The sequence below is a fragment of the Lissotriton helveticus genome, chromosome 1_1 (genome assembly GCF_964261635.1).
Source record: "Lissotriton helveticus chromosome 1_1, aLisHel1.1, whole genome shotgun sequence".
NCBI classification, from domain to species: Eukaryota; Metazoa; Chordata; class Amphibia; order Caudata; family Salamandridae; genus Lissotriton; species Lissotriton helveticus.
In genome coordinates this window covers 1,443,777,809-1,443,804,182 of record NC_136057.1, presented here as the reverse complement: position 1 = coordinate 1,443,804,182, position 26,374 = coordinate 1,443,777,809, and the positions used below count along the sequence as shown (strand labels likewise).

Genomic DNA, 26,374 nt, shown 5'->3' with positions numbered 1-26,374 from the left:
TGCCTAAAATCTGTCCTGTCCCTATCCTCTCACACTCCCTTCAGCTTCAGGAATGCAGGAAATACATGCAAACTCTTTGGGGAAGCCATAATCCAACCTCAATCTTGGATCATGTAAAAACTAGGGGCTATCTAAAACCAATTGTGATGATCTCAGTAACAAAACACTGACAACAAGACAACGTTCCACTACCATCCACACTAAACACACACACTAGACATGCACAATTGATGTCAACACAAGTGTCGGGTGCCATTTATAAGCAGACCTTTACACAAGTGAGGGGTAGATGCACTGCGCTTTGTCTAACCAGAGAAAAAGATATGTTCAGTTCTATAATTAAACAAGCATTTACAATGCAATGGTCTCGGCATTATTAAAGGTAGAGCTATTGGCATTGCTCATGACATTTTTTTTAATTTTTAAATCATAAATAAATGGCATTGTCATTTACAATGCCAATAGCTTAATCGCTCGGATATGCATGGCCTATTGCGTTTACACCCACACAGAGCCACACATACAGAGCCACCCACACAGTCATTCACATATAGCCACCCACACACAGAGCCACCTACACAGAGCCACCCTCACAGAGAGCCACCCACACAGAGAGCCACCCACACAGAGAGCCACCCACACAGAGAGCCACCCACACAGAGAGCCACCCACACAGAGAGCCACCCACACAGAGAGCCACCCACACAGAGAGCCACCCACACAGAGAGCCACCCACACAGAGAGCCACCCATATAGACTGAAAAACATAGCCTGGTAATTGCGAGCATACATACAGGCAGCACGCAGACTGAGAAACTCAAGCATATATACAGTCAGGTAAACACACAGCCACACCAACTAACAGGCACCATGTAGACTAACAAGCACAAACTAGTAATCACAAGCATACATACACTATTGCAACACATACTGACAAGCCCAGACTGATAAACACGAGCATACATACACGCAGGCAAACAGAGCCGAACCAACAAACAGGCAACAGATAGACTGACTAATACAGCCTAGTAAACGTGAGCACACATACAGTCAGGCTACACACAAACTGGCAAACACAGACTGACAAACACAACCATGCATACATACTGCCAGATTAACAAACAGAAAACATACAAACTGCCAAACAGATACAGAGACTGGCAAACACAAGCATACACACACACACACACACACACACACTCAGGCAAACACACAGCCATACCAACAAAAAAGACAACACGCAGACTGAGAAACAGACACTGATAAATACAAGTATACATATCAGGCAAGCAAACTACCACAGGAACACACCAATGGACGGACTAACACATGGACTGGAAAACACAGAGACAGATGCACAAACAGAAGTACATAGTTACACACAGTCACACACACTCACCAACTGGCGGGTAGACAGAAAAACATGCAGAGATTGACTATCACGGTTATACAAACGCAGAGAATGCCCAGAAGAGACACATTAAATTAACAAATGTATAAGCGCACAAGTGCACTGAAGCCCATTAGCAAAAGACCCTCTTCACCCACAGAGAAACGTGCAAAGTCTTAAAACACAGACCCATAGACACACAAGCACTTAGAAACACTGTCTGATGGGCCGATAGTTACACACAGACTGACGAGCATGGACATACAGACTTATAAACAAAGAAAACGACAGCCTCACAAACACACTTCTAGGTGTACTGACTAACAGCTTCACAGCCTGAACCGATGCACATAAACACGCACAAATCGACACCCAAACTAACATATAAGAGCATGCAAACATGCAGTTCAGAAGTACTTACCCACATTAGTACCACAGAATAAGGCATAAGCACGCAGATGCACAGATACAAACAGGCTCAAACATGCGCACACAAGCACATGTACACATTTAGGCACACAGAAGCACACATGTAAATTGATATAAACCAAAACTCACAAGTACACATATATGCATAGACACACACACAACACGTGCCCCACTATACCACCCAGACACGCACAGACACTTGTAGATGGGCTCATTTGAACATTATTAATCAACACGCAGGCAGAAAGTACACACCCACAACACACATAGTGAAACATAGACAGAATATATATATATATATATATATATATATATATATATATATATATAGATGAAGGCATATATGGGTATAGCCACACATACAACCGCACAAACACATAGACACAAATATTAACATACTTACACACAGGAACACACAGTCACATATGAATGTTCTTCTATGCAAGCACAGACAAACCAGCAAGGTAAGCCAAAATGAAATGTTCGCCAAGATCAATACAAAACATAATTACAGGTATACACACAAAGGTACACGCAAATGTAATCAAAAACACACACGCATACAAAATCACTGTTGCAAAACATACACAGAAGCAGGTAACCATGACACAAACATACACTAACCCAGCTGGACAAGCAGTCACGTGGCGTTGCAGTCCCAAAGATGCATACACAGGCACACACAGAAACACACATGTCGGACAATTAAGTGGCAGGCTGGTCGCAGGAACGTAAAATCCTAGGTTTTCATCCCCCACTGCGTAGCCCGTACGTTAGTCCCCGCGAACCCTGTACTACAACAGTGTCAGGAATGTGCATTTTTGCATAGCTAGTACGCGGCACCGGCGCTCAGCTGTGACCAGTGCTCCTTGTTTTATCGACCCTGGATGCTGACCGGACCATCACTGCCTGTCTGCCCGCACAACAGCCGTACGGAACTGCAGCACCGCACCAGCTAATCTTATACCCCAACAATGCGTCGTGCTACTTCCTCCAGTGGGTTCTTCAGGACTACCTCCTATGGCCAGGACAACTCCCAGCTGTTCGTTGCCATAATGAAGAAGGAGAACGTACCTCAGCCGGCCCTGCTTCCCCAGCGTATTCACCACAGAGCCGTGCTGGGGGTGCTGACTGAGAACAACCAGCACAGACGCTCATTTTTCCAGGGTGCTCCTACAGTTGCCTTTTTACCAGGGGCTGAGAATGCAGTCCCTCTCCCTGGGAAGAACATTCCTACATGTGTGCCCACCAAACAGGGTTTCTCCATCTTTGTGGATGAGCCAAGAGATGCAAAGGACAAATGTCGCTTCCAGGTTGAAAATGTGGAGCCCACTAAACCACCTCTGGATCTGAATGCTGTGAAAAATAAAATGACTTTAATCTGGTGATTGATCTCACTACAGGGTCTCCGATGATGGTAGACACGTCTTTCCAGTCCCAAGTAGTAGATGATTCTGACGAATTAACAGAAAATCAGTCTGAATCGGGTACTGATTTATTGGTTTCTGAAGAGTACTTCGAAGATATTCATCAATACCTTCCTGAAGCAGAGAGGAGGCATCGGCCGAAAGCAGCCAGATATCACAGCAGGAATGCGCTCCATCTTGATTGACTGGCTTGTTGAAGTTGGCGAAGAGTACAAACTTCGAGCAGAGACACTGTACCTGGCTGTCAATTTCTTGGACCGCTTTTTGTCCTGCATGTCCGTCCTTAGAGGAAAGCTGCAGCTTGTGGGAACCGCTGCTATTCTTCTTGCTTCGAAATATGAAGAGATTTATCCTCCTGTCGCGCCTCACAATACTCGTGGGGGGGTGGGGGGGGGGGAGGGACTCACACGGGGAGGGTTAAAAAATACATTTTAAAAAAACAAGAAAACTTACCTGACTGCCCGTGTCCGCGCCAGAGCAGAGGAAGCGGATCTAGTTTTCGGCAGGAGCCGATAGCCTCTGAATCAGCACAGCGTGTGTGCAAGGAAGCGGCAGGAGCAATTTGCTTCTCCTTGCATCGCGTGTGGGCGGAAAAGACTGCAGCTGGGCTCCGAGGCGCTGGGCGGAAGCCCCATCCGCCGTTTGTGCCGGAGCATGTGCGCTGCATCACCGTACTCGGCGCCGGCTGGGCAACAATGGCGGCCACAAAGCTTACGAAAATTTCGAATTCGGGGGCGTGTTTTGCTGTGCCGAGTGACGGACGACGTCACGAGCTAAAGAACAGCAAAACTTACGCCCCCGAATCCGAAAGAGACGGGGCTTGTTTGGGGTGACTCCCTTCTCTTCCAATGGCTGGCATCCGTTTAGGAAGCCAGCCAATGGAAGCGAACGGAGCACAGAGGCTGGTTTAAACTGCCCTACTCCAAACCATAAGATCTCCGGACCGGAAGCTGCGCTTTGCGCAGCTTATAGGTCCCTCGACCTAAAAACGGTAAACTGCCACCACAACTTTAGGTAATCAACCCAGGACATGGACAGTAGTAGTTGCATGTTGAACTAAGGGGTAGCTTGGTGCACCTGTTTAGGTCACATAAAAGGTTATAGACTTTAGGATAATCATGGATCGACCCAATCCTCAGTACGCATGCCAAATTAGCATGATAGCTGGGCCAAAACAACAGGATACCAGTTTCACATACAGTCGCTTACTTAGTGTACATGCCCATGCATGGCACATTTGTCCCAAGATTTACCTTAAAGAAAGTACCCAATTCACTTGGTCCAGAAAGCCATTGCCACACAATCAAACAACCCTCTGTTACAGCCCTGCTCAAGAAAGCCACACATGATCCACCAACACCAACCAATAGTCCATCAGCATCCTTCCCTACACACAAATAATTCCCAATACAATTCTCACTTTGGCAAAGACTGCCTACTTTAACCACTAGTTTGGTTTCTGACCCAGTCTGGCATTGAAACAATACTCTTCAAAATCTGGCACAATGCATGCAGAGCTACGTGGGAAGGAAGCCATGCCCGCCAATATATTTTCAACCTCAATGTAACTATCAGCACCATATACCATAAGATTCCATTCGATCACCTATCAGCAGTAGCAGGCATTGCAGAGTGTTCAATTTTCTAGTCCATAGCATTCCCCTCTGATAATTTTAATTAATCAGTCTGGGCCCCTTACTGATTAACATCAGATACGTTTCATACGGAGTACAGCAAAAACTACTCCCCTCTCCAATTCATGGAGAAAATGTACCTTCCACAATCCTGGTGGTCTATGGTCAATGCAGTCCAGGGCTCGACAAATCTAAAAAAATCTTACTGGACCTGCAGGTCGAGTGAGTAGACTTTTCTACTCGACCTAACAGCAATGCACTCGACCCACAAATTGATTGTTGTTACTCAAATTCAGCAGGATTAGGAGGTGGGGCGTGGTGTCCCCTGACATGGAAGCCTGCACAAAGGCATGGGTGAGAGGAGACCTTCCCACCCAGCTGCTACATAAAGCTGTCTGCTGTAGCACCTCTAGGCAAGAATGAAGCAGAACCAGGACAGAAACTGACCCTACATTTTAAAGGGTGTAACTGTATCCCTTCCCCTTCTCACAGGAGCCTTGCCCACCTCCAGGGACGCCAGGGACGTGTCTACCTTCCTGAATGACGGGATCTGCTGTCACCGTACAGCAAAGCACAGTAGACACTCCACCATTCGCCCTAATGCACACAAACACCAGGGCTCACACACACTCTGACTGTGCCCCCTTCAACCTGTCCAGAGCACATTAACCATGCTGTACAGGGGAAGCTGACCTTATGTTAACAGGCGGGCTCTATAGATTGCATGTCATAGTTCAATGCAACAGATCTTACAGTGGGCGAGACTCCTTGGGGGAGGCTCGGTACAGAGCAGAGGTCCAAATACCAGAACGTAAAAAACCGTGAGAGTTTAAAAAGCAGTTGATGGAAATCCTGAAATCTGAAACCTGCTGCCCAGCCTGAAGGCAAATCTCTCTTGAGCAGCAAAGCACAGCCTCGCGCCCTCTGCGTGTCAATTTGACTCAAGCTTTTCGTACTGCTCATCTCTGCCCGCCTATTACAGCGCTTGTCAGTGTCATCCTCTCACTCAGCCCTCCGGTGTCACCCCCTTACAAACTCCTCTTCACACTGCCACAACATGTCAACCTGTGGCCCTGCACACCTGTGCCAGTTCTTCACACTGCCCAGCAGAGTCAGCCTCTCACCAACCCACGAGTGCCAGCTAATCACAAAAGGAGTGACACATTAGAGTTCTCGACACATTCCCATCCAGACACTGGCTTCTCTGCTGAGATTTGCAACAAAGTTGGTGGTTGCTACAGCAGCGTTTGTAAAAAGCAACATCACACCAAGAACCTACCGCATGGCCCTGCAGATCAATCCCCGTGTGCCATTTCATCTCGTGTTTGTGAGAATTTCGCTTCGTTTCTGGAGGCTGCCTGGCGAACAGGGAGTCTCGGAGCTCAGTGAGGATGTGTCAATATCTAGGCCTCCCCCGCGTGCATCCTCGAGCACCTGCCCTCCAGTTCTCTGTCTCTTTGCCCCCGCCCCCCTCTTCGACTTGATCATCTTGATCTGCAGCTGTCACAGGGCAGGTCTGCAGGATGTCAGGAGTTGACATCCCAGCGCCTCCCCAGAGGAGGCGGTCACTTGTCCACCTCCCACCTGCACTGGCACACGTGTTCAACCGCGCATCTCTCGGAGACAGACAGACAGCCGGGCGGCTCCCGTTCAGCCTTGCTCCTTTTTCTCTTGTTCATAGTCTTCCTTCTCGTCTTCATTCATCGCAGTTTCGCCCACTTCTCCGTAGCGTGCTGCTTCACTGCTGCACTTTAAGCCGCACAGCGCGGGGGCAGTCCAGGGCCGTCATTGGTAGCGCTTTCGCACGCTTCAAGATTGACGGCCCTGGGACCCACAGAAACAATAGGCAGCGCACCACACCACCAAGTTAGGTGGTGCGTGCATGCTGCCCCCACAGAGCCTTCACCGCGTACCGCACCAACACCACTGTGCTAGGTGGTGCGTGCAGAATGCCGTCGCCGTGATGCTGCCCCATAGAGCCTTCACCTGCTACTGCAGTAACCAGATAGCACTCGCCAGGCCGGTCAAATAGGCCTTGAAACTGACTCGCCCTTCATGAAATTCACTCGCATTTGCGAGCGGCCGAGTACATTTTTCGACCCCTGCAGTCTACTCGGGTACACCCCTGCACTCACCTGTAGCTACAAAACAATCAATCAATCAATCAATACATTTGTAGAGCGCGCTACTCACCCGTAGGGGGTCTCTAGGCGCGGGGGGGGGGGGGGGGGAAGGGGGGGGGGAAACTGCTACTGCACGAAAAGCCAGGTCTCTAGGTATTTCCTGAATGTGAGGTGGTCCTCGGTCAGTCGTAAGTGGCCAGGGAGGGGGTTCCACGTCTTGGCTGCCAGGTAGGAGAATGATCTTCCTCCGGCGGTGGCTCTGCGGATCCGTGGGACGGTGGCGAGGGCGAGGCTGGCGCAGCGGACTTTGCGTGTTGGAGTGTTGAAAGTGAGGCGGTTGTTGAGGTATTCGGGACCTATGTCGTGGAGCGCTTTGTGTGCGTGGGTGAGAAGCCTGAACGTGATCCTTTTGTTGACGGGGAGCCAGTGCAGGTCTCTCAGGTGGGCTTATATGTGGCTGTGGCGGGGGATGTCGAGGATGAGTCGTGCGGATGCGTTCGAGTCTTTTCTGAAGTTTGACTGTGTATAAGGCGTTCCCGTAGTCTAGTCGGCTGGTGACGAGGGCCTGGGTGACCGTCTTAATAGTTCCGGTAGGGATCCACCGGAGATCTTCCGGAGCATGCGCAGGGTGTTGAAGCATGAGGATGAGATGGCGTGGACTTGCTTGGTCATCGTGAGAGAGAGGAGTCCAGGATGAATCCCAGATTGCGTGCGTGGTCAGTGGGTGTCGGTGCGGTGCCCAGTGCTGTGGGCCACCAGGAGTCGTCCCAGGCGGATGGGGATGGTCTGAGGATGAGGACCTCCGTGTTGTCTGAGTTCAGTTTCAGACGGCTGAGTTTCATCCATTCCGTGACGTTTTTCATTCCTTCCTGGAGGTTGAGTTTGGCGGTGGCTGGGTCTTTGGTGAGGGAGAGTATCAGCTGGGTGTCGTTGGCGTATGAGATGATGTTGAGGTTGTGTTTGCTTGCGATGGTGGCGAGTGGGCTCATGTAGATATTGAAGAGGGTTGGGCTGAGCGATGATTGGGGTACGCCGCAGATGAAGCTAAACCACACACACAATCAAGCTAAACCAATACGAGATGGTGGAAACAGTTCAAAGTTCTCTTCTGGCAACCTGCTTGCTTCCTCTTTCTCCCACCCTCCAGGTCTGAACATGTATTTTTCATAGGTTACTAACAGTTTGTGACTTCTGATGCTTCGCTGTCCAACCGACTACACATTCACAAAATTTGCTAATATAAGTTGTTTTGTTTTTTTAAATCCTAGTCTCTTTACTCCTCCTCAGCCACTCAATTACTTCCAGGCAAGGAGCTGTTTCTCAACTGAAATGAGCCTCAATGCCCAGCTTGGAACTGTTGTTAGAAAATGCTACACTGCTCTCTCTGGTAATCCAATGTGTCCTCCTTGACACCCTCTTGAGTACTACCCAAAACTTGAGTGTACTACCTGCATCTATAGTCACTACCAGGACATCAGCCTGGCCAGAACTAATATCATATCTCTAAGTAATCTAGAACGACATAGTCAGGCCTGTAGCTGGAAAGAAGCCCCTGTAGATGTCTGAAATTACTGCACGGATTGCCCATCAACACCAGAGTTACTTTACGGTCTACTTCGCCCATTCAACAATATACAGAAACATTACCCCACTGCAACCATGCTTTCATCCATCAAAAACCTAGATTTACAGTGCCATAGAACCTGCGCCGTTCCACCTCCTGTATGGTCTAAGGCAGTCGGGCACACTTGAGGCAAACTTGCGTGTAGTGGGGGAAAGTCTATCACAAACGGCCAGGTTTGAAAAAAACGAACAACAAGGGTTTCTTAACCTGTCCTGGTACAGTGTTGTTAAGGCCGGAATAACAGCTTGTGTCAGTACAGGAAACAGAAGTGGGAGCAGAAATGGCAACGACGCCTTCTACTTACCAGAGCAGTCATGGTTAAAAGAGCTTTTGTCTTCACCTGGTCCAGCAGTCACTCTCCACGGCGCCTACAAGAAGAATTAAAGTGCTGTGAGCGCTATGATACCAGAACAATGACCAAGAACGAATCGTGGGTACCAGGTTCAGCAACCTGCTGCCGGTATAAACAACCCAGTAAAAGTCCTGCTAACCAACCCAGCAAGAGCCCGGCCACCAGAAGCAGCAACCCACTGTGCGAGATGCTCCCAGAGCCACCAGCCCAGAGAGACATGACAGTCCTGACACGGAGACCAACAGCCCGTTGTGCGGCTCATGACCAAAGCTATCACTCAACATGCGACAAGATACCAGGTACAGCACCCCAGTGATTCCCCGGCTCCCATGTCATCAGCAAAAGGAAGGCCATGGGGCCACTGCTACTGGGATTAGCCATAAAGGAGCAAGCCCTGCTATCAAACCATCAGCAAGGTACAGCTGTGAAAAGAACCAACGGCTCAGAGCCGGCATCGGAAGCACAGGAGACCGGGTACAATTACCAGCAAACTATAGGGAATCCCGTTACCGTCTGCCTATATAAACACCAGGTTACAGCGACCACCTGTACTCTACTTACACTAAACGCGTGCTAGAGCACTCTCACATATGTTGCCGGTAGCTGAGCTTCTCACGAACGTCATTTGTTCATAAGTTAGCACTTCCGGGTCGGATAACAACATTCCAGGAAATGGGCGGGGATTGTTAATGTGTAAGGTGTCTTACGGTTGGAGCAATGTGGCTCCCCAGCCAATCGTTTTACGCTATACAGACGTCAGAAGTGGTGATTGGTCACTGAGCCTACACTTGCAGTTGTTGGATCCGCCCACCTACAGTTGGCGGGTGCCGCCCATATTAAAGAGAACTGGGATCTGCGAGCGAGCGGGAGTTTGACTCCCGACTGGTTCAATTCAGGCTGCCGCTGTCTTCCGTTCCGCGTTGGGGAGGAGGAGGGGAGCACGGAGCAGGGTATTGCTTCTTGCGGTCAGATGGTTCGTGCTAGCCGTGGCCGCGAGTCTGTAGAAACGTGGCGGTAGAGTTGGCTATATAGAATGTACAGTTTACTGTTAATAATATTTGTTCACTGCTCCTTGTAGTGACCTGCTGATCACTGGTCTAGTGTTCTGATGTACAAGACACTCTCAGAGGGCTGGCTTACACCCCAACCAGCACAGACGTCACAGGACATGTGACCCTGTTAATGAAAGGGGCCGGGCGCACGTGCCTGTGGCCAGTTCTACCAAGTAACCAACTGTGTCTGTGTCATGACTAATAAGACCTGGGGGCCTAGGGCCCTGCACCATTACATTGGCGACGAGTAGGCTGAGCCCACGCGGGCAGCCGCCTCGTTTGGTGGTTGAAAGGGGAGAGAGCTGCCCATGTCGAGGGCACCCCCTGTGAAGTCTGGCGGGGCATGCGAAAATTGGGGGTGAAAGAGGTGATCGGGAGCCCACCCCGCACCTAGTGTGCCCGCAAGCGCATGGTGGCACACGAACAAAGTGAGACCACGTGTCGAGTAAGGGAGCCGGTGGCAAGCCCCTGCCACCAGCCTGCTGAGGCCCAAATGATGTGAGAGCTGAGCGGAGCCCATCCCGCATCGCAAGCGACTGCCCGCTGGGCCAGAGGTGAGTCACAGGGTCCGAGCCAGAGCACCGAGAAACGTTTGGCAGTGTGAGCCGGTGAAGAGGTGTGGCGACCCCTGAAGTGTGGAGGCAGGTTGCGTAGCCCAAAGGATTACTGCCACTCACCGAAACAGAAAGTGCACTCGGTGTGAGGCGGAGCGACTAACTGTATAGTGCGAGGAGGCATGGGACAGGCTGGTGAGTGGTGCTCACTTTCCAGGGAAACCACAGGTGGAACACTCTGCCGGCATAGAACCTGCACCAGCGCTCTGTGTCCAGAGACCAGGCACGGGAAGATCCCCGCCTGTAGCCCCTCTGCAGCAGCGCCAGGTGAGAGACTGCCCCGCCTGTGAACACTGATATTCGAGTGGCACAGCATCGGAACCCCTAACCACAACAGGCTGCCAAAATAAGAAAATAAAGCAGAGCAGAAGGGCTTACTTTGCAGGAGAGAAGGCGCCTCTATAAAGTGGTGAGTCCCTCGCTGCGCTCATGTGTAAGTGACCCACAGCATTAAGGGATCCCCTGAGGTTGCGAGGAAATCCTGGCACCGGCAACCCTACACGAGGAGAGTGATGACACCGCTTTGGATTCTAGAGCGTGGGGACACGCAGGTGCGATGACAGGCAGCCCGTGTTGTGCCTGCATGTGCTTATGGTGGCAGCTAGCTGAGGGGTTGACATCACCACTGCGGCAAAGAAGGCTCCAGGATAGCGAAGAGAGAGCGACAGGAGCTAGAAAACGTGCTGAATCAAAAGGACACTGAGTTAACCTAAATGAGGCTGCAGACGCACAGAAAAGAGCAGCAGTGCCATCTAGTGGTCATTCTGCGGTACATCGCTTGGGGACATTGATAATGCCAAGGGGGTGGCAGCTAATGCCCTTGTCAAAGGAAGAACAGATGAATATAGGGGAAGGACAACAGAGAAGCGGTGACACAAAGATACGCAGTGGAGCAAATAAACCGTATGCACTGGGCAAGACTGATGTACCTGGCAAGTGAAGCAGTGGTGTCCAGCGAGCCAGGAAGGGAACCGCTAGAGGAAAAGCTGCTGGAATTGGTGAACAGGTATACAGGGATGCCTAGTGGGCATAGATGGTCCCTGCAACAGCAAGGACACATGAAAGAGCGCCATCAGGAGAACAAGGGTGGTTCAGGACAACAGCCCAAAGCAGCAATTCTCCAAGGGACCAGAGGAAGTATGCAGCATGGGGGCCCAGCCCAGTGGCGAAAGGTCACCACTGCAAATAGATGAGGAAAGAGCGCAATGAGAAGACGTTGTGTCAAAGATGTACCCCAGACACGGATGGTACGGGTGGATCCTGAGAGTGAGCGCCCTGCAAGGAAGGTGGTCACACGGCATGAGTCATCCTGTGAAGCTGGACCGCGAGGAGGCTGCAACAAGAGAGCCACATTGGTGTGGTATTGAGGTGCCTGTAGTGCATCCTCAAGAGCGATGACCTACCAGAGGTCAGCGGAGAAGCGGTGACCTGAGAAAAGGTCGGTGAAGCGGTGACCAGAGAAGAGGTCAGAGAGATGGTGACCAAAGAAGAGGTCAGAGAAGAAAAACCTGGAATCAAAGAATGAAGATACAAGTTGCTGTCCACAGCTGAGCGAGCAAACAACCTCCTTTGAGGCAGCGGGCTCTTATTTCTGACCACCAAGGATCTTTAAAGTATCATGCCAACACCTTTGTCCCATCTCCGCCTTTCGCCATAGTCTCCCATGTGGCTAGGGCAATCTTGAGAATAAATCATCCACCTAGTGTGGGAATAAAGTTGCACTCCTCAGAAATTAAGGCCCTGCATTAGTCCTGCCAGGCTCTATTTTCCTCACACTTCTGAAGCCTGAAATAATGAACAACACCCACATGAGCTGGCATCTTTTCAATCACTTTTTTTCAACTAATTCCTTCACTAATGCAAAATACATTTTCCAGAAGGGAGAGACAGTCTCTGCATTGAAGAGTCTGGGCCTTAGACGTGTTTCATTTGCCTTATTTTACTTTTTACTGCCTAGTAGCATTGAACCTTTCACTGAATTTAAAAGACAAAGTTATGTTTGTTAAAGACGTTTTTGGTGCATTAGTGCGCTATATCACACCGTGTAACTGGCCATGGTGGGAAAAACACGATTTAACTTTAAAAAGAGTTCACAGATATGCCCTGGCTGTCTCTGGCAAGATGCTTACAAAACAAGAGGAATCCATAAAATTAAGGGTTGACGATGTCCCTACTGTGGTTGGGAGCACGTCTGGTGTTTTTAGGTACCCCTCACACACCAACAGGCCCCTTGGTGTCATGCTTCATCATCGGGGTCATCGTATCCCTCTACGGGATACGGCGTGCTGCGACCAGCGAATACGCGGGAGCACTCTTATGTCTATGTGTGGTGTATAGTGAGGGTTATTTAATCATATAGTGAGTGAGTGTGGTGGTGGGGTCGGGATAGTGAGTGGAGATTTAAAAAGGACCTGACTCGTGGGTGGACTCAAAAACTTTAATGGTTCCCCGAGTTGGTACTATTAAAAAAAAAGGTTGTAAGAGGATGAGCGTAGTATTATGTGCGCTGCCTCTGGGTGTGTGTCAACATGTTTCGATGTAAAAACATCTTCTTCAGGACAGGGTTACACAAAATCCCCACCTTACTCACGTTTTTCTAATTTGTGTATATACAAAAAAGTGATATTTATTAGTGAAGGTCTATTATTGTACCTAAACTTTAGCCGCTATTTTGCAGACTGTAAAAATGGGAGTTCAATGCTCCATGAGACCGTGTCTAACGCAGGGGTTACCCGGGCTTCCTTGCTGCGGGTCTATGAGGAGAATCCCTCTTCGCTGCCCCTTACGCCGGCTCCGTCGCACCTCGCAGGAATGTTTACATTCTGCTATTGTTTTCTTGCTGTGTTTCTTCATGCCAACCAAAGTCAGGGTGGAAAGTTTTGTTTTATGGCCTGCAAGGATCTGAATGTTAATCCGACCGAATTTCCCCACCTGTGTTTATGCTGGCGGTCTTTTAGCCCCTTTCAGGTCACATTCAAAAGATTTATTTTTGTATCTCAAAGTGACACAGTGCTCATTTGGTTAATTAATTATTATTGCCACATGCTTCCAATAAGCAGTTTAAAAAAAAAAAGAAAATAACTGAAGCCACATGTAAGAGAAAGGATTGAAAGAGTAGTTGAATGCTTTGTCACCCTGCCGATCCTCACAATCTATCCTGCCATCAACTCATTTCTACTGGTCTTTCATCAGCTACTTAGCGCATCCCCAGCCTCCATAAAGCACAAACAGTGAAACAAAAGGGCTATGGAGGGCAGGCCAGAAGTCAATACAAGACCCTCATAAGAAGGAATTTCCCGCGCATATCCAAAGATCAATGGCCCAGCAGGTATTAATGTGGGAAGGCACACACTGAAATCAGGAAGAGCGGCGTGGCGAGGCAGCCACTTGGCTGGAGCACCGGTTTGGTCGTATTTTTCCATTTCTATTTATAAATACAGACCGAAAAAAAAAAAAATTCCGTCTGTATTTATGTGTAAAAATCAGTTTAAACGGAAAACAGGGAGCCCTATTTATAATACACTGCCGTAGAAGTTAATTGTATTATTTACGATGTATTTGTAAGTGACATCATTCGCATTCCAAGAACTAAATTGTCTAGCTGTTACGTGCTAGCTTAGTATATAGATATAACAAGGATGTTTTTGTGTTCATGTTCTTTACAGATGGCACTACAAAAGGATGTTTTTAGTGGTTTGAATAATTGCACATCACAATTTACTCTAGATTGTCTTCCAAGATGGGTAATGTACTTGTATTGTGTTACAAAGGAAAAAGTTGAAAAATAAAGTTAAAAAAAACTTTAGTGCTATGGGTGCTACATTAGTTATTTGTAAAGTGTTTTACCGTCTATGACTTTTTGTGCTATAAAAACATTTACACAACCTTTTGACCACATCGCTGCAGTATAGCATGAAGAGACGGGCTTAGTTGTTTCTTAAAATTGAACAGCAGTGGCTGGGAGCATAGTTGAAATGGAAAGGAATCCAGAATCTTCGTGCTGGTACAGAAAAAAAACATCTATTGACTTTAGTTCACACACTGGAGAGATATGAAGCAAAAATTGATTAGAGGATCATCATTTGAATTTTACAGCAAGAAAAGGAGGCGGAGCTGCATAGAGCACTAGATGTATAATTGTAGAAGATTTAAAGAAGGGGAACCTGCATTGACCACCTGATGTATGATTGCAAGAGAATTAAAGATAGTGTTTACATACATTGTATTTGTGTTGGTTTGGTCTTGTTTTATTAAGAATATAGTTCTTTTTCTAACCCTGCGTGGAGTCTTTTTGTGGTGTATTCATTGTGTTACTCTGTGTTTGTTGCACAAGTACTTTATACATTGCCTCTTTAAATATGCCTGAATGCTCCTTGCCAAGCTACCAGAGAGGGTGAGCACAGATTATCTTTTAGTGCGCCTCTAGCTTACCCTGACTAGAGTGGTAGTTCCTGTCTAACATGGGTGCATACCTCAGCCAACCTGGAATCCCATTTCTAACAACTACTTTCATAAACAATGTGAGTTTGGTCTCTATATTGTCCATTTTGACGTATTTAAGGCCTGTATTCAGGGCATTTGTGTTTGCTGAGCACTTAGGCTTCCTCAATTCGAAACAATGGTAGCCTGCCTCACTTGGACTGAGATCCTGGGGCTGAAGTTACATTATGCCTCAAGAGATGATGTTGAACTGCCTGGTGAGATTCACTTCGAGCAACAGGAATTCAACCATTTCACAGCATGTGAATTCAAATTCTTGGAAAATATATGCAGTAGCCAGGGCCCATGTTGGGAGGGAGTGGCTAGGACAACATGGGTCCCTGACTATTGAATCTGCTGATAAATGTGTGCAGCACGATACTCCTCTTATTTTACCCTGGGTCAGGAAATACTATGAATACCTCTGTTTTTCACAGCTGACCTGCTCATACATCCGACTATTGTAATTATATTTATATAGTGCTTACTACCCCTTTTTTGACAGATTGAGCATGGTGTAGTTAGGGAATGAAGATCAGGAAAAGGTTTTTCTACAGATTACGGTGGATGAAATTAAAAATGCTGTCAGTGAAATGCTGAGTGGCCATGCCTCTGGGGCTGAGGGTCTTTACAGATTTTGTATAAATATTGCATTGATGTCTTGGCTTCACATATTCTAGCCTTGTTTGATGAAGGTCACGACTGTGGCTTTCTTATACTGTCCTGTAGGTAAGCAGCTATCATGACACTTTTAAAACCTGGTAAACTAGATGTTTTCAGCGCGTCTTACACACCCTTCCTCTTCTAAATACATTAAAATCTTGAAAAGAATTATAGCTGATCATGTCTTCTTTATGCTGGGACTTGTTCTTCCTGACAAAGTGCTTTTATTCCTGGCTGGTCCACTACGTGTAACCTATGCACCTTTTTACTTCCTTGGATCTATTGAATTCGAATGTGAAGGCTGGCATGGTCTTTTTAGATGCAGAAAAGGCATTTGAATTGCTGGACTGGGGGAGGGAGGAGTTTGTTGGATGCACTTGAGCAATTTGACCACTCAGATGCCTGCTTGCTGGTCCCCCTGCTCCAATCGGGAGCCAGTTTCAGCATCCCCACCAGGGAACTACAGTTGCCAGGGGGCGGGCCTAGCCCTTTTTCTCAACTCCCTGTGTTGATTTAGGCCTCCTGTGGCTCCCGCCTCACGGGACGTGTGCTGACATCGCCTGTCAGAGCCTGCAGGGGGATGGTCCACCCCTTTTTCGCCCACAGTTTCAGGTGCTGTGCCGTGCCACCTTATGCCTCCTGACACCATGCCTGGTGCTCCCCCCTTGGCTCGACCTGCTCCAGGCTTCCAGCAGCCTGGTCCAGCTACACCTGCCCTTGCAGTTTGGCTTCTTTCCCTTCGCCCCTCTCCCTGCCTGCCCTGCTTGCTGGAGTCCCCCTGCCCTGTCCCTTGTCTCGCATCTCTGCTCTGGTCTCCCTTCTGCAGGCCTGTTCCTCACCTCCCGCTTTGCTCCCTGTTGCATCTGGTGTCTTCCCCTTTGGAGACCACCATCACCCCCCCCCCCCAGTGACCCCGCCTGCCCCCTGGCATGGAGACAACACACACACACACACACAGCTGGCGTGCACAGGGGGAAAACCGTGTGGGAGCACAGACCTCGCTCCACGCCAGGACTCCAACAAGCACTGTCCATCTTTGCTTCAGTTCGGATGAACTTAGAGCCCAGACCCCGGGTGCCAGAACAACAGCTGTACCCAGGCCTCCCCAGGACCACCAAAGGCCGCTTCTCCTGCCGGAAGTGCTGCTCTACCTGCATCTCAAGGGAAACAACTGATGCCACGTCCATCAGCCACACCGCATCACTCACACTCCGCAGCAAGACCAGCACCAACACTTCTGGAGAGATCAACTGCCTGCTGATCATGCATGCTCACTTGGAAAACATGCCACAGAAATATGGGACACCATCACCACCCACGCCCTAGACGCTTTCTTCATCACCGAGTCCTGGCTGAACTCTGCATCAACACCCGACATCGCCACAGCCACCCCGGCCATATACAAGATCGTGCACCGAGATTCCACCACTAGAAACTGCAGCAGCATAGCCATAATCTACAAAGAGACCCTCAAATGCGCAACCACCACAGATGGCACCACCACCTTCATGGAGCACCTCAACTTCAAATTCCAAACAAATAGCAAGACCACAATCCGCGCACCGTTGCCTACAGACCTCCAGGAACCCACCCTCCCTTCTGCAAGACCATCCCCGACATGCTCCTATCACCATTGACTCGAATCTATAATCTTCCTAGGAGACCTACACTTTCACCCTGATGACACTAACATGACTGACCTCCTAGAAAGTATGGCCACCCTTGGACTCAAGTAACTGATCACTGACCCCACCCATATCGCAGGACACACTATCAACTCTATCTTTGCTCCCAGCAAAAGAGTAAAATACACACACTGAAGAGCTCACCTGGACTGACCACCAATGCGTTCACTTCGTCATCACAGAACCCCTCAACACCCCCACCTCCAAAGCCAGTGAAACACGGTGCAGCTGGTCCATGGTATCAGAACTCGTTGGACCAACACCCTCATCTCCAACCTACCCACCACCTAAGACATAGAAAAAGCAGAGGGCAGCTTCACAAACGGGATCACAGCAAGAGCAGATGAAGTCGCCCTGAGAAAACCTACCTACCCCAAGAAATAAAAATGACACCCCTACTGGTTCACGGAAGAACTCAAAACCTAGAAACTCAACTGCAGACAGACTGTAAGGAGATGTCGTGCCAGTAAGACCTTCAAGGACTGAATACTATTCAAAGCTGCCCTCAATCACTACCACACCTCCTAAAAAGCACCAAGAAGACCACCCTAGCCATCGCATCAATGACGGCTCCAACAACTCCAAAGAACTCTTCAACATAATCAAGGAATTCACCACCCCCTTCAGCAACAGAAATCAACATCACACCCTTGCAAGATCTCTGCGACGCCCTGGCAGTTTTCTTTCACAACAAAATTAACACGATCTCCCTAGACTTCACACCCCAATCCCCTGCGGCAGACAGCTTCAAGTTCCTCATGCAAACCGATGACCACCCACACCAGCTCACCTCGTGGAACCCCTTCACCAAAAAGGAAATGACTTCCATCATATGATCCATCAACTCCAGAGCCCTGACAGGCCCCTGCTCCCACCACGCTTTCAGCCTCAGCAATCAACTCATCAGGAAAGAACTCATCAAAGTCCTTAACTCCTTGATCACGACAGCCCACTTCCTTCAGAATTGAAAACACACTGACATGAAGCCTTTGCTGAAGAAGCCATCCGCAGACCCTGCGGAACTTAAGAACTACTGTCCCATCTCCCCTTCCCAGCCATTGAGAAGGTAATCAATATCCAGCTCACTAGACATCGTGTGAGCCACAACCTCCTGGACCCCTCCCAATCCAGATTCAGAGCAAACCACAGCACCAAGACAGCTCAAGTAGCAGCCATATATGACATCTGAATGCTACTAGACCAGGGAGAAACAGTGGCCCTCATCCTCCTCGATCTCTCAGCAGCATTCAACACTGTATCCCACCACACACTGATCAACAGTCTCCATCAGATCAGAATCCAAGGAGCAGCTCTCAAGTGGATCGCATCATACCATACAGGAGGAACACAGAAAAACGTCCTCCCTACCTACCTCTCACTTCCTAAGAACATCACCTGCGGGTACCTCGAGGCTCATCCCTCAGCCCAATCCTCTTCAACACATACATGGCCCCCAGGCCAACATCGTCAAAAGCCACGGACTCAACATCATCCCTTACATCGACAATACCCAACTCATCCTCTCGCTGACTAATAATCCAAGAACCATCAAAGACAAGTCCCAAAGATGCATGAAAGATGTTGCCAACTGGATAAACAACCACTGTCTCAAACTCCACAGACGAGACAGAAGTACTCCTCTTCAAGAGAGGCAAGGATACACACTGGAACAACAAATGGTGGCCCCCAGAACTGGGACCAACCCTGATACCCATGAACATGCCCGCAACCTCAGCATCATCCTCGACAGCCAGCTATCCACGAAGAAGCAAGTCAGCGCTGTCTCCACCACCTGCTTCCTCACGCTCTTTGTGCTCAGGAAAGTGTACAGATGGCTTCCGATCGAACACCAGGCGAACGATCACACAGGCTTTCGTCACCAGCAGACTTGACTATAGCAACATCCTCTGCATAGGAATAACAGTCCAACTCATGAAGAAGCTCCAGACAATCCAGAACACAGCAGCCAGGCTCATCCTCGACCTCCCCCGATGGACACACATTACCCCTCACCTCAGAGAACTCTACTGGTTACCAGTCATGAAGAAATGGCAATTACAAGCTACTCACCAATCCATACAAGGCATTACACAATGAAGAACCTGCATACCTCAAACAACGCATCACCTTTCACCAGCTCACCAGGAAACTCAGATCCAGATCCCTCGCTCTAGCTGCCATCCATTGCATCCTCCGGACAAACAGCGGAGGACGCTCCTTCTCCCATCTGGCGGCCAAGACCTGGAATGATCTCCCCGTACACCTCAGAGCCTCATCATTGCTTCAGCAATTCAGGAAGGACCTCAAAACATGGATGTTCAACCAATAGGAAAACAGGCAGTTTATCAGACAGCACCTCGAGACCCTCATGAGTGATGCAGCCGCACACTACAAATTCTGATTGATTGATATGCAAGAAGCAGGCTGCAGAAAAAGCGAGACTTCATTCTCACAATGTACACGGTAAAGGAGTTCAGGCCGCCTCTGGGGGCGCAGGAGATCTCCAGACATACATAAGCAATAGGAAAGAGGGAACTACTTTAACGCGTTAGGTGTGAAAAGTTGTACAGTCTACACACCCAAACAATAAACCATACAGCCTGCACTCGCGCGGTTTCTCTTTAACTGTGCTGCATAGTTCCAGGCAATATTCATAGTTTGTGATCATAACCGGGAATAGGGTGGCATTTCTCAGCAGGTAAAAATAAAATGAGCTCGGTAAAGGGGCGAACAATGGACAGCCTGCAGAGAAGTACAACGGGAAGGAGGTAAGGGGAGGGGGCAAGAGCGCAGACAGTGAGAACAAGAAGGGACTGTAGACACATTCACTGGCATAGAGTGCATGTACAAATTTTGTAAAAAGTACCTGTAGGAGAATGCAGTCAATGGAAGGACACTGGTCTCAGGAGGTGCTGACCAAACAGAATCAAGGAAACAAGAGTGACATGAACACCAACCAATGATAAGTAACAATAAGTAATAGGCGGGCTCTAAACCCCTTTTTAGGTCGAAGCCTGTATACTAAAGACTTCTTGGTGACATTCTGAAAGCTGACCTAAGAATACATTACCCCCATTTCTTACCATTGATTTTGTGGTTTGTAACTCACATTTACTTGCTTTCTGTTTCCTAGCTTTAGTTATTTCAGGTTGTCCAGCATGTCTTTGTCTCTACCGTGGAGCATAGCCTTTTCAACGTATTCTTCCATGAGTACTCACTTATTGTAAACAGGCCTTTAAATATTCTTCTTATATTGTCACATTTTCTGTGCATTCAAAGATAGAGGTTAAATGTTGGGCTCTGTCTTCCAGGACGCTTGGTGTTTACTTTTCTTTCTCTGGTTTCAAAGTAAGAGGATTTATCTGACAATCTGGGGATGTTAAAGGAAAGGCTTTTTCTAGCACACAACAAAATGTGAATGTCTGTAAATGAACTCTAAATATTTCAGAATATATCAGAATTAAGAAAGAACAAATGAAGCACATTTTTGCAATTCTGAAGTATGCTGGAAACAAATCTTTTCATACGAACAAAAACTAGGTGCTTCCCAGTAGCCAAATGTGATGCAGTGCGCACAACGAAATTCGTTTTATTTATTTAAATGTTTACTTACCTGTTAACTCCGTAATCCATACATTACTACCCCCCACCCTGCCCCTCCCCCTGCCCACGTCACCGCCCTGCTGAAACTCCTACTGCCGACCGCTACTGGTGCTACCATTTCCACACATTGTCGTTTGTGCACTATTGTTTTATCAGTGAAATGGTATGTCTGTGCACATGTAATGGTAATTTCAATTGAAAAGGTGTTAGTTGTAATGGCAGTGCACCACCACACCATGCATACTCTACAATACGGCACTCCATTCTATGCACTATACTCCACAAAATCCCACTCTAAGTTCCTCCTCTCAACGCCACTCTACATCACTCCATTGTATGCCACTCCATGACACTCTATGCCACTCCACTCTGTCGCCCCGCTCTACAACACTCTATGCCACTCCACTCTGACACTCTATGCCCCTCCACTCTATGACACTCTACACCACCTACTCCACTCTGACACTCCACACCATTCCACTCTACACCACTCTGTGACAGTCCACTCTATTACACTCCACTCTACTCTATGAGACTCCACTACACTCCACAACATTCCACTCTACGACACTCCTCAACCCTCCACTCCACTGTACCCCATTCCAAAACACTCTAAGCCACTCCACGCTACGACACTCTATGACACTTCACTCTATGCCACTCCACTCCACTGGGCTTGTAAATACCCCCATCCAACTCATCTATTGTAAACCACTTCAAAGTACCTCTTTGCAAATCAAGGTGATAGGCTAGCCTCCTATGATCCTCATGGCTTGGTCTGTATTGTTGAAAATGAAAATCCTGCACACAAAAAAATAGTATGTTATGAGGTACAGGTGTTGCAATGGCATCTTGTCTTCAGAATGATGCTTTATTCAATATATCATGGGTAAGGCTCACAGTTTTCAGTTCTTACTGATTTTTACGGATAAATACAGACAGAAAATTATCTAAATCTCCTGTCTTTAATAAAAATAGAAATTCAGTTGTTTTTCATGTGATTCAAAATTCTGTTAGTCGTGACTGCCAGGTCAATCAATACGTGTGCGGAATGACAGGTAAGGGAGTAAAACATGAGAGAAAGTTTCTTAATGAGGTTGAAACAGCTGTTGATGTGCATAAGATTGATTTTAAAATGTACTTGTTTTCACACCAATGAACTGATTTAGAATGTATGGATATTCACGTAATTGAAAGCTTTTAGGTGTGTTCGATTATGAGTGTAAATGTATTGGTTAAAGAAATGTCGAAATATACTAGTTTCAGCTTAATTTTTTCACAAAACTCAAAATAAGTATTGATAAATACAGATACAATTATCAAAAGTAAAGTGGATAAATACAGACGGGAATGTCCAAAAACATAAATACCACTAAACCGGGAGCCTCATGCGATAATGTTTCTAGGATTTTTATGGTTTATACAAAATAACATTTGGTGTCTTGGAACTCCGCTAGATGGCGCCCAAAGAACTTGCATTACAGAAACGCGAGTTCTTTTCTCTCCGAGCTATTTGTTGATTTCTGTCAAATTTGGACCGACAGTAAGTCACCAAGTTAATCAAATAAGCATATTTGAATACAATAGCGCCTTGTGAGAGGCACTACCAGACAAATCACTCAGATAGCTACAGAGGTTACAGGCGAATACACTACGTCAAACCCAGCAGAGCCCGAAAAAAACAACAAACGAGGCCCGTATTGTCTGCTGTTGCATTGATCCGGTGTGTTTTCAGAAGGCCCGCCGGATTCCAGCGGTCTCACCTGGACGTATGTACCTGCTGGCCTCGGCGCCCCTTAAGTAGAAGTGAAAGCTAGTGCTGACACCACGTGCTCACGCGTGTTGTTGAGGTGGTCTCGCTATCCTTTTTTAGTTGCCCATGTTTGAGAGCTGTGACGCGGCAAGCCCTGCATTCATCACAACTGTTGTTTATGGTAAGGTATCACAGAAGTGGGTGTTAAAGACATGGCTGTGTATGAAAGTGCTCCTTATTCACAGCCTATCAAGTTTCCTCACTCTCAATACTCCGCAGAGAGATGTAACCTTGTATATAAGCCCAAGGTCACACTCAGGGCACAAGTCATATAAAAAGAAGTGGGAGGACTGACAATATGCAAATGACCTAATGACGTCACGTGCTGAACGTGTCCCGGTGTCTGAAAATTACACCGGGACAAGTTCAGCATATTTCTGTGGGGACCGTCTTCTTTGCAAGGGGGAAGGCATCCACCCTGTGAAAAGAGTGGGGGGACGCCGTCCATCCGCGTGGACCCCCAACTCGAGCCCTGGTCACACTGAAGGAAGTCAAAAGGCTCATTTATTTGGACAAGTAGCCTTTCAGACCAGCACCAACGAACCCAATGGGGTGGTGGCAAACAGGGCCGGCTTTAGCGTTGGTGGCACCCAGTGCGACAATGTTTGTTGGCGCCCCCAATGATCACCACCTCCGCCGCAGATTCCCTCACTACCATCCTTTAACAGTGCCCCTCAAGTCTCCATAACTTCTCTCTCTTATGCATTTAATTTGTTTTAAAGTGCCACTCATACAAGCGTAGGGTGTCAGAGCACCTTACACCACACACTAAACAGAGACAATCGTCATCAATCCTGGCAGACAGTATAGTTTTATAGTGCTTTTCTGCAGAAGCACAAACTCAGAATTTAAAATGTAACCCCATGGTTGTGGGATCTCGTTAATAACCAGAATTGAGTTCTATCCAAATGGAACCTTTTTTCAACTCAGGAGAATGAAAGACTGGAAAAAATCATAATGCTCTAATCTAAGCCTTGCAGTTTGCATGCAGCTCTTTGATGACAGTTAATAGCTCACTGTTAGGATTTTTAACTTATAAACTGCAAGTAACAAAGGATTTCTCAAACAAAAGCAGTAACCCACTGACCTATTTATATAACAGGCACTTTGTGATCTGCATGGTACACGTTCTTTGCAACAGGCATATTAACCCACTGCGCTACTTTACCAGGAGTCAAAACTTCCACTAGACAAACCTCCGATCTCTCTCTAGGATAGACATTAACCCCTTCAGCGCTGATGACAAAGCCAGCTCGTCATGGGCGTTACCTGCGCTACGCGCATGACGAGCTGGCTTTGTCACAAACCGCGCGATTTTTAAATTTCAGCGCACAGCGGGAAAACCCGTTAGCGCGGTAGAGGTTAATCACTGGAGTTATCTTGGCATTTTTATTATTGCCTGAAAATTGCTGGAGGCCAGGAACACAGCAGCAGGGGCTTTTTAAACCATAATATAGTTTATACATGAATCCCCCACCCGACGTCAGCGCCCAGTGCTGTGGCACCGGCCGCACTGCCCTAGAGTCGGCCCTGGTTTTAAATATTGCCAATCAGTCTGAAAAGCATGGTGTAGCCTCTCGTGTCCAGTGGCCCAGTGTCCCCAGGACGGCCGTGCTATATATCTCATGTTTATTGTCCATTCTTGCTTGAAATTATGTTTTGACTGAAGGTGCTCTGAGGGGCCAAACTAGGTAACTCTGACTGGATCCCTCTGATTGCTGGGTGTGAAAGGTGTGTCTTGTTTTCCAGAATATTCAATTGAGTGTCAGAGGGATTCTTGAAGGTTCCAGTGCATGGATGCCTGGCTTCTGATAGACATGCCGCTGTGCGTTGTTTGAACGAACTAACAAAAACAGATTCACTCGGAGTCGACTACTGTGGAATGCTGGTGTAACCCACATGCTGTATTTTAATGTCAGGCGGTGATCCCAAGGTGGGAAGTGCAAGCAAGGTGGCCATGTGAGATGGGTGGAGTGGGGACATTGTTGTATTGTCTTTGTATTTTGCACAGTTTAAATAGAATTAAATCGTATTTAAACATTAAAAGAATCTGCAACAGAAAGAGAGAAAGAAACAGGACGTGTAGGGTTGTTGACGAAAAAGGAATGAGGTGGAATCAAGATTAGTTAGCCTTGGTATTCTGTAACCCTGGCATTTGACCAGCGTTTCTAAGAAGAACATTCGGCTCCTTCACTTATTTTTCTTACAGATGAAGGACTGGGCTTGAGGCAAAAACTGGGTATGTCACTGGCTTTTCCCTAGGTGCAGGAACTTGTCTCACTCACCCTGGTCGGCCCCAGGACTTTGAAGGTGGCCCGAGAGGCCCTGGACACCCAAGCTTCACATGTAGGTGGGTGAGCTGTGTACGACTAGGAACATCTCCAGACGAGGTTGAGCTTTGCTCTGATGGTCTTCTGAGCGCCAAGGCCACAATCAGGAGTCTGCTCAGTGCACAGGAGCTTTGTGCACCCTTTTGGACTAACCGTAGACACTAGGGCCGGACTGGGAACTTAAAACAGCCCTGGCAAAAATGATAAATTAACCCCTGTGTGCAGACTTCCTAATGCGCGCTAGAACCAGAGCAACTCCTTCAAGTTGCCGCCGGGATTGCGTAGTGTACACCATCTAGCCTGGAGGCCGAAACCAGCCTCCAAGTGTCAAAGCCGGCTTCCTGGGGCTCCAGCCTCTCGGGGAATTGCCCGCTTGCCAGGTGGCCTATCCGGCCAGGACCATAGTCAACTGAGGGGATCGGCCTTATCCTAGGACGGAGCTGGGCTCTCGAGGAAGTCCTTTATATAAACCAGCCCTCCCCTCATTCTCCCAGAGCTTCAGTTGCCACTGTCTGTTAAATTAGTTTGATCAAGGCCCCCCGGAGTGTAGAAGCGATACCCCGGCCACAGAGAGGCCCGGTCTCTTCTTCTGCAGTAAGTGGAGTGTCCTATGGTTAGGCTGCTTCCTGGTGAGGGCTGGCTGGAGGCTGGGAAGAGAGCCGGAGGCCGCCCCTTACTGGCGCCTGTTGCTTATCTGTAACTCGACCTTGAATAAAGAAGTGATGCCGTTTTGTACCTACACGGGCCTGTCCTATCAGCTTACAAATTGTCGCGTCATAGAATTTCACATTCTGCAGTTTCCCTGTTAGAGGCTTGATGTATACCGCCAACTGGTCTCGCTTCCAACCTCCCCTTGTCCTTCTCTTAACTGTATTACATTTCCTAGATTTTACATGAAACATAACAACGATACAGCGTTTGTTTCCACATAATTAACGCAATCACATATTGTATAGTGAATTCAGTGCTCAAAAAAATAAATTGAGCGCCTCATCCAAGTTACAGAGAAAGCCCCAGGCAGGTTTGAACCCCAAATCAGAAAATATCTATACTTTTAACATCAACCTCATCTGGTCCAGTCCACAACAGTACTTTTGAAAATAAAAACCGAAGACGGTAAACTAATATTGCATTCGGAAAGTATCTCATATGCCTG

The 26,374-nt window shown here is 47.8% G+C and overlaps 1 protein-coding gene and 1 pseudogene across 2 annotated transcripts in view; one reads left to right on the top strand and one right to left on the bottom strand.

The window, feature by feature from the left end:
• GTF2F1 (general transcription factor IIF subunit 1) overlaps positions 1–9,648 on the bottom strand; it is a 228,668-nt gene extending 219,020 nt beyond the window's left edge. Inside the window, exons 1-2 of one of the 2 annotated variants that reach the window (XM_078685706.1) lie at positions 9,541–9,648; positions 8,932–8,995 (exon numbers count right to left, since the gene is read on the bottom strand). In XM_078685706.1, the coding sequence (XP_078541832.1) occupies positions 8,932–8,943 (12 nt within the window). In that variant the 5' untranslated portion in view covers positions 8,944–8,995; positions 9,541–9,648. The remainder of the gene's footprint in view (positions 1–8,931; positions 8,996–9,540) is intronic. The other variant, XM_078685702.1, reaches the window with a different exon arrangement.
• Positions 2,794–8,336, top strand: LOC144769360 (cyclin-A1 pseudogene; annotated as a pseudogene).
• Positions 9,649–26,374: the final 16,726 nt, after the last annotated feature.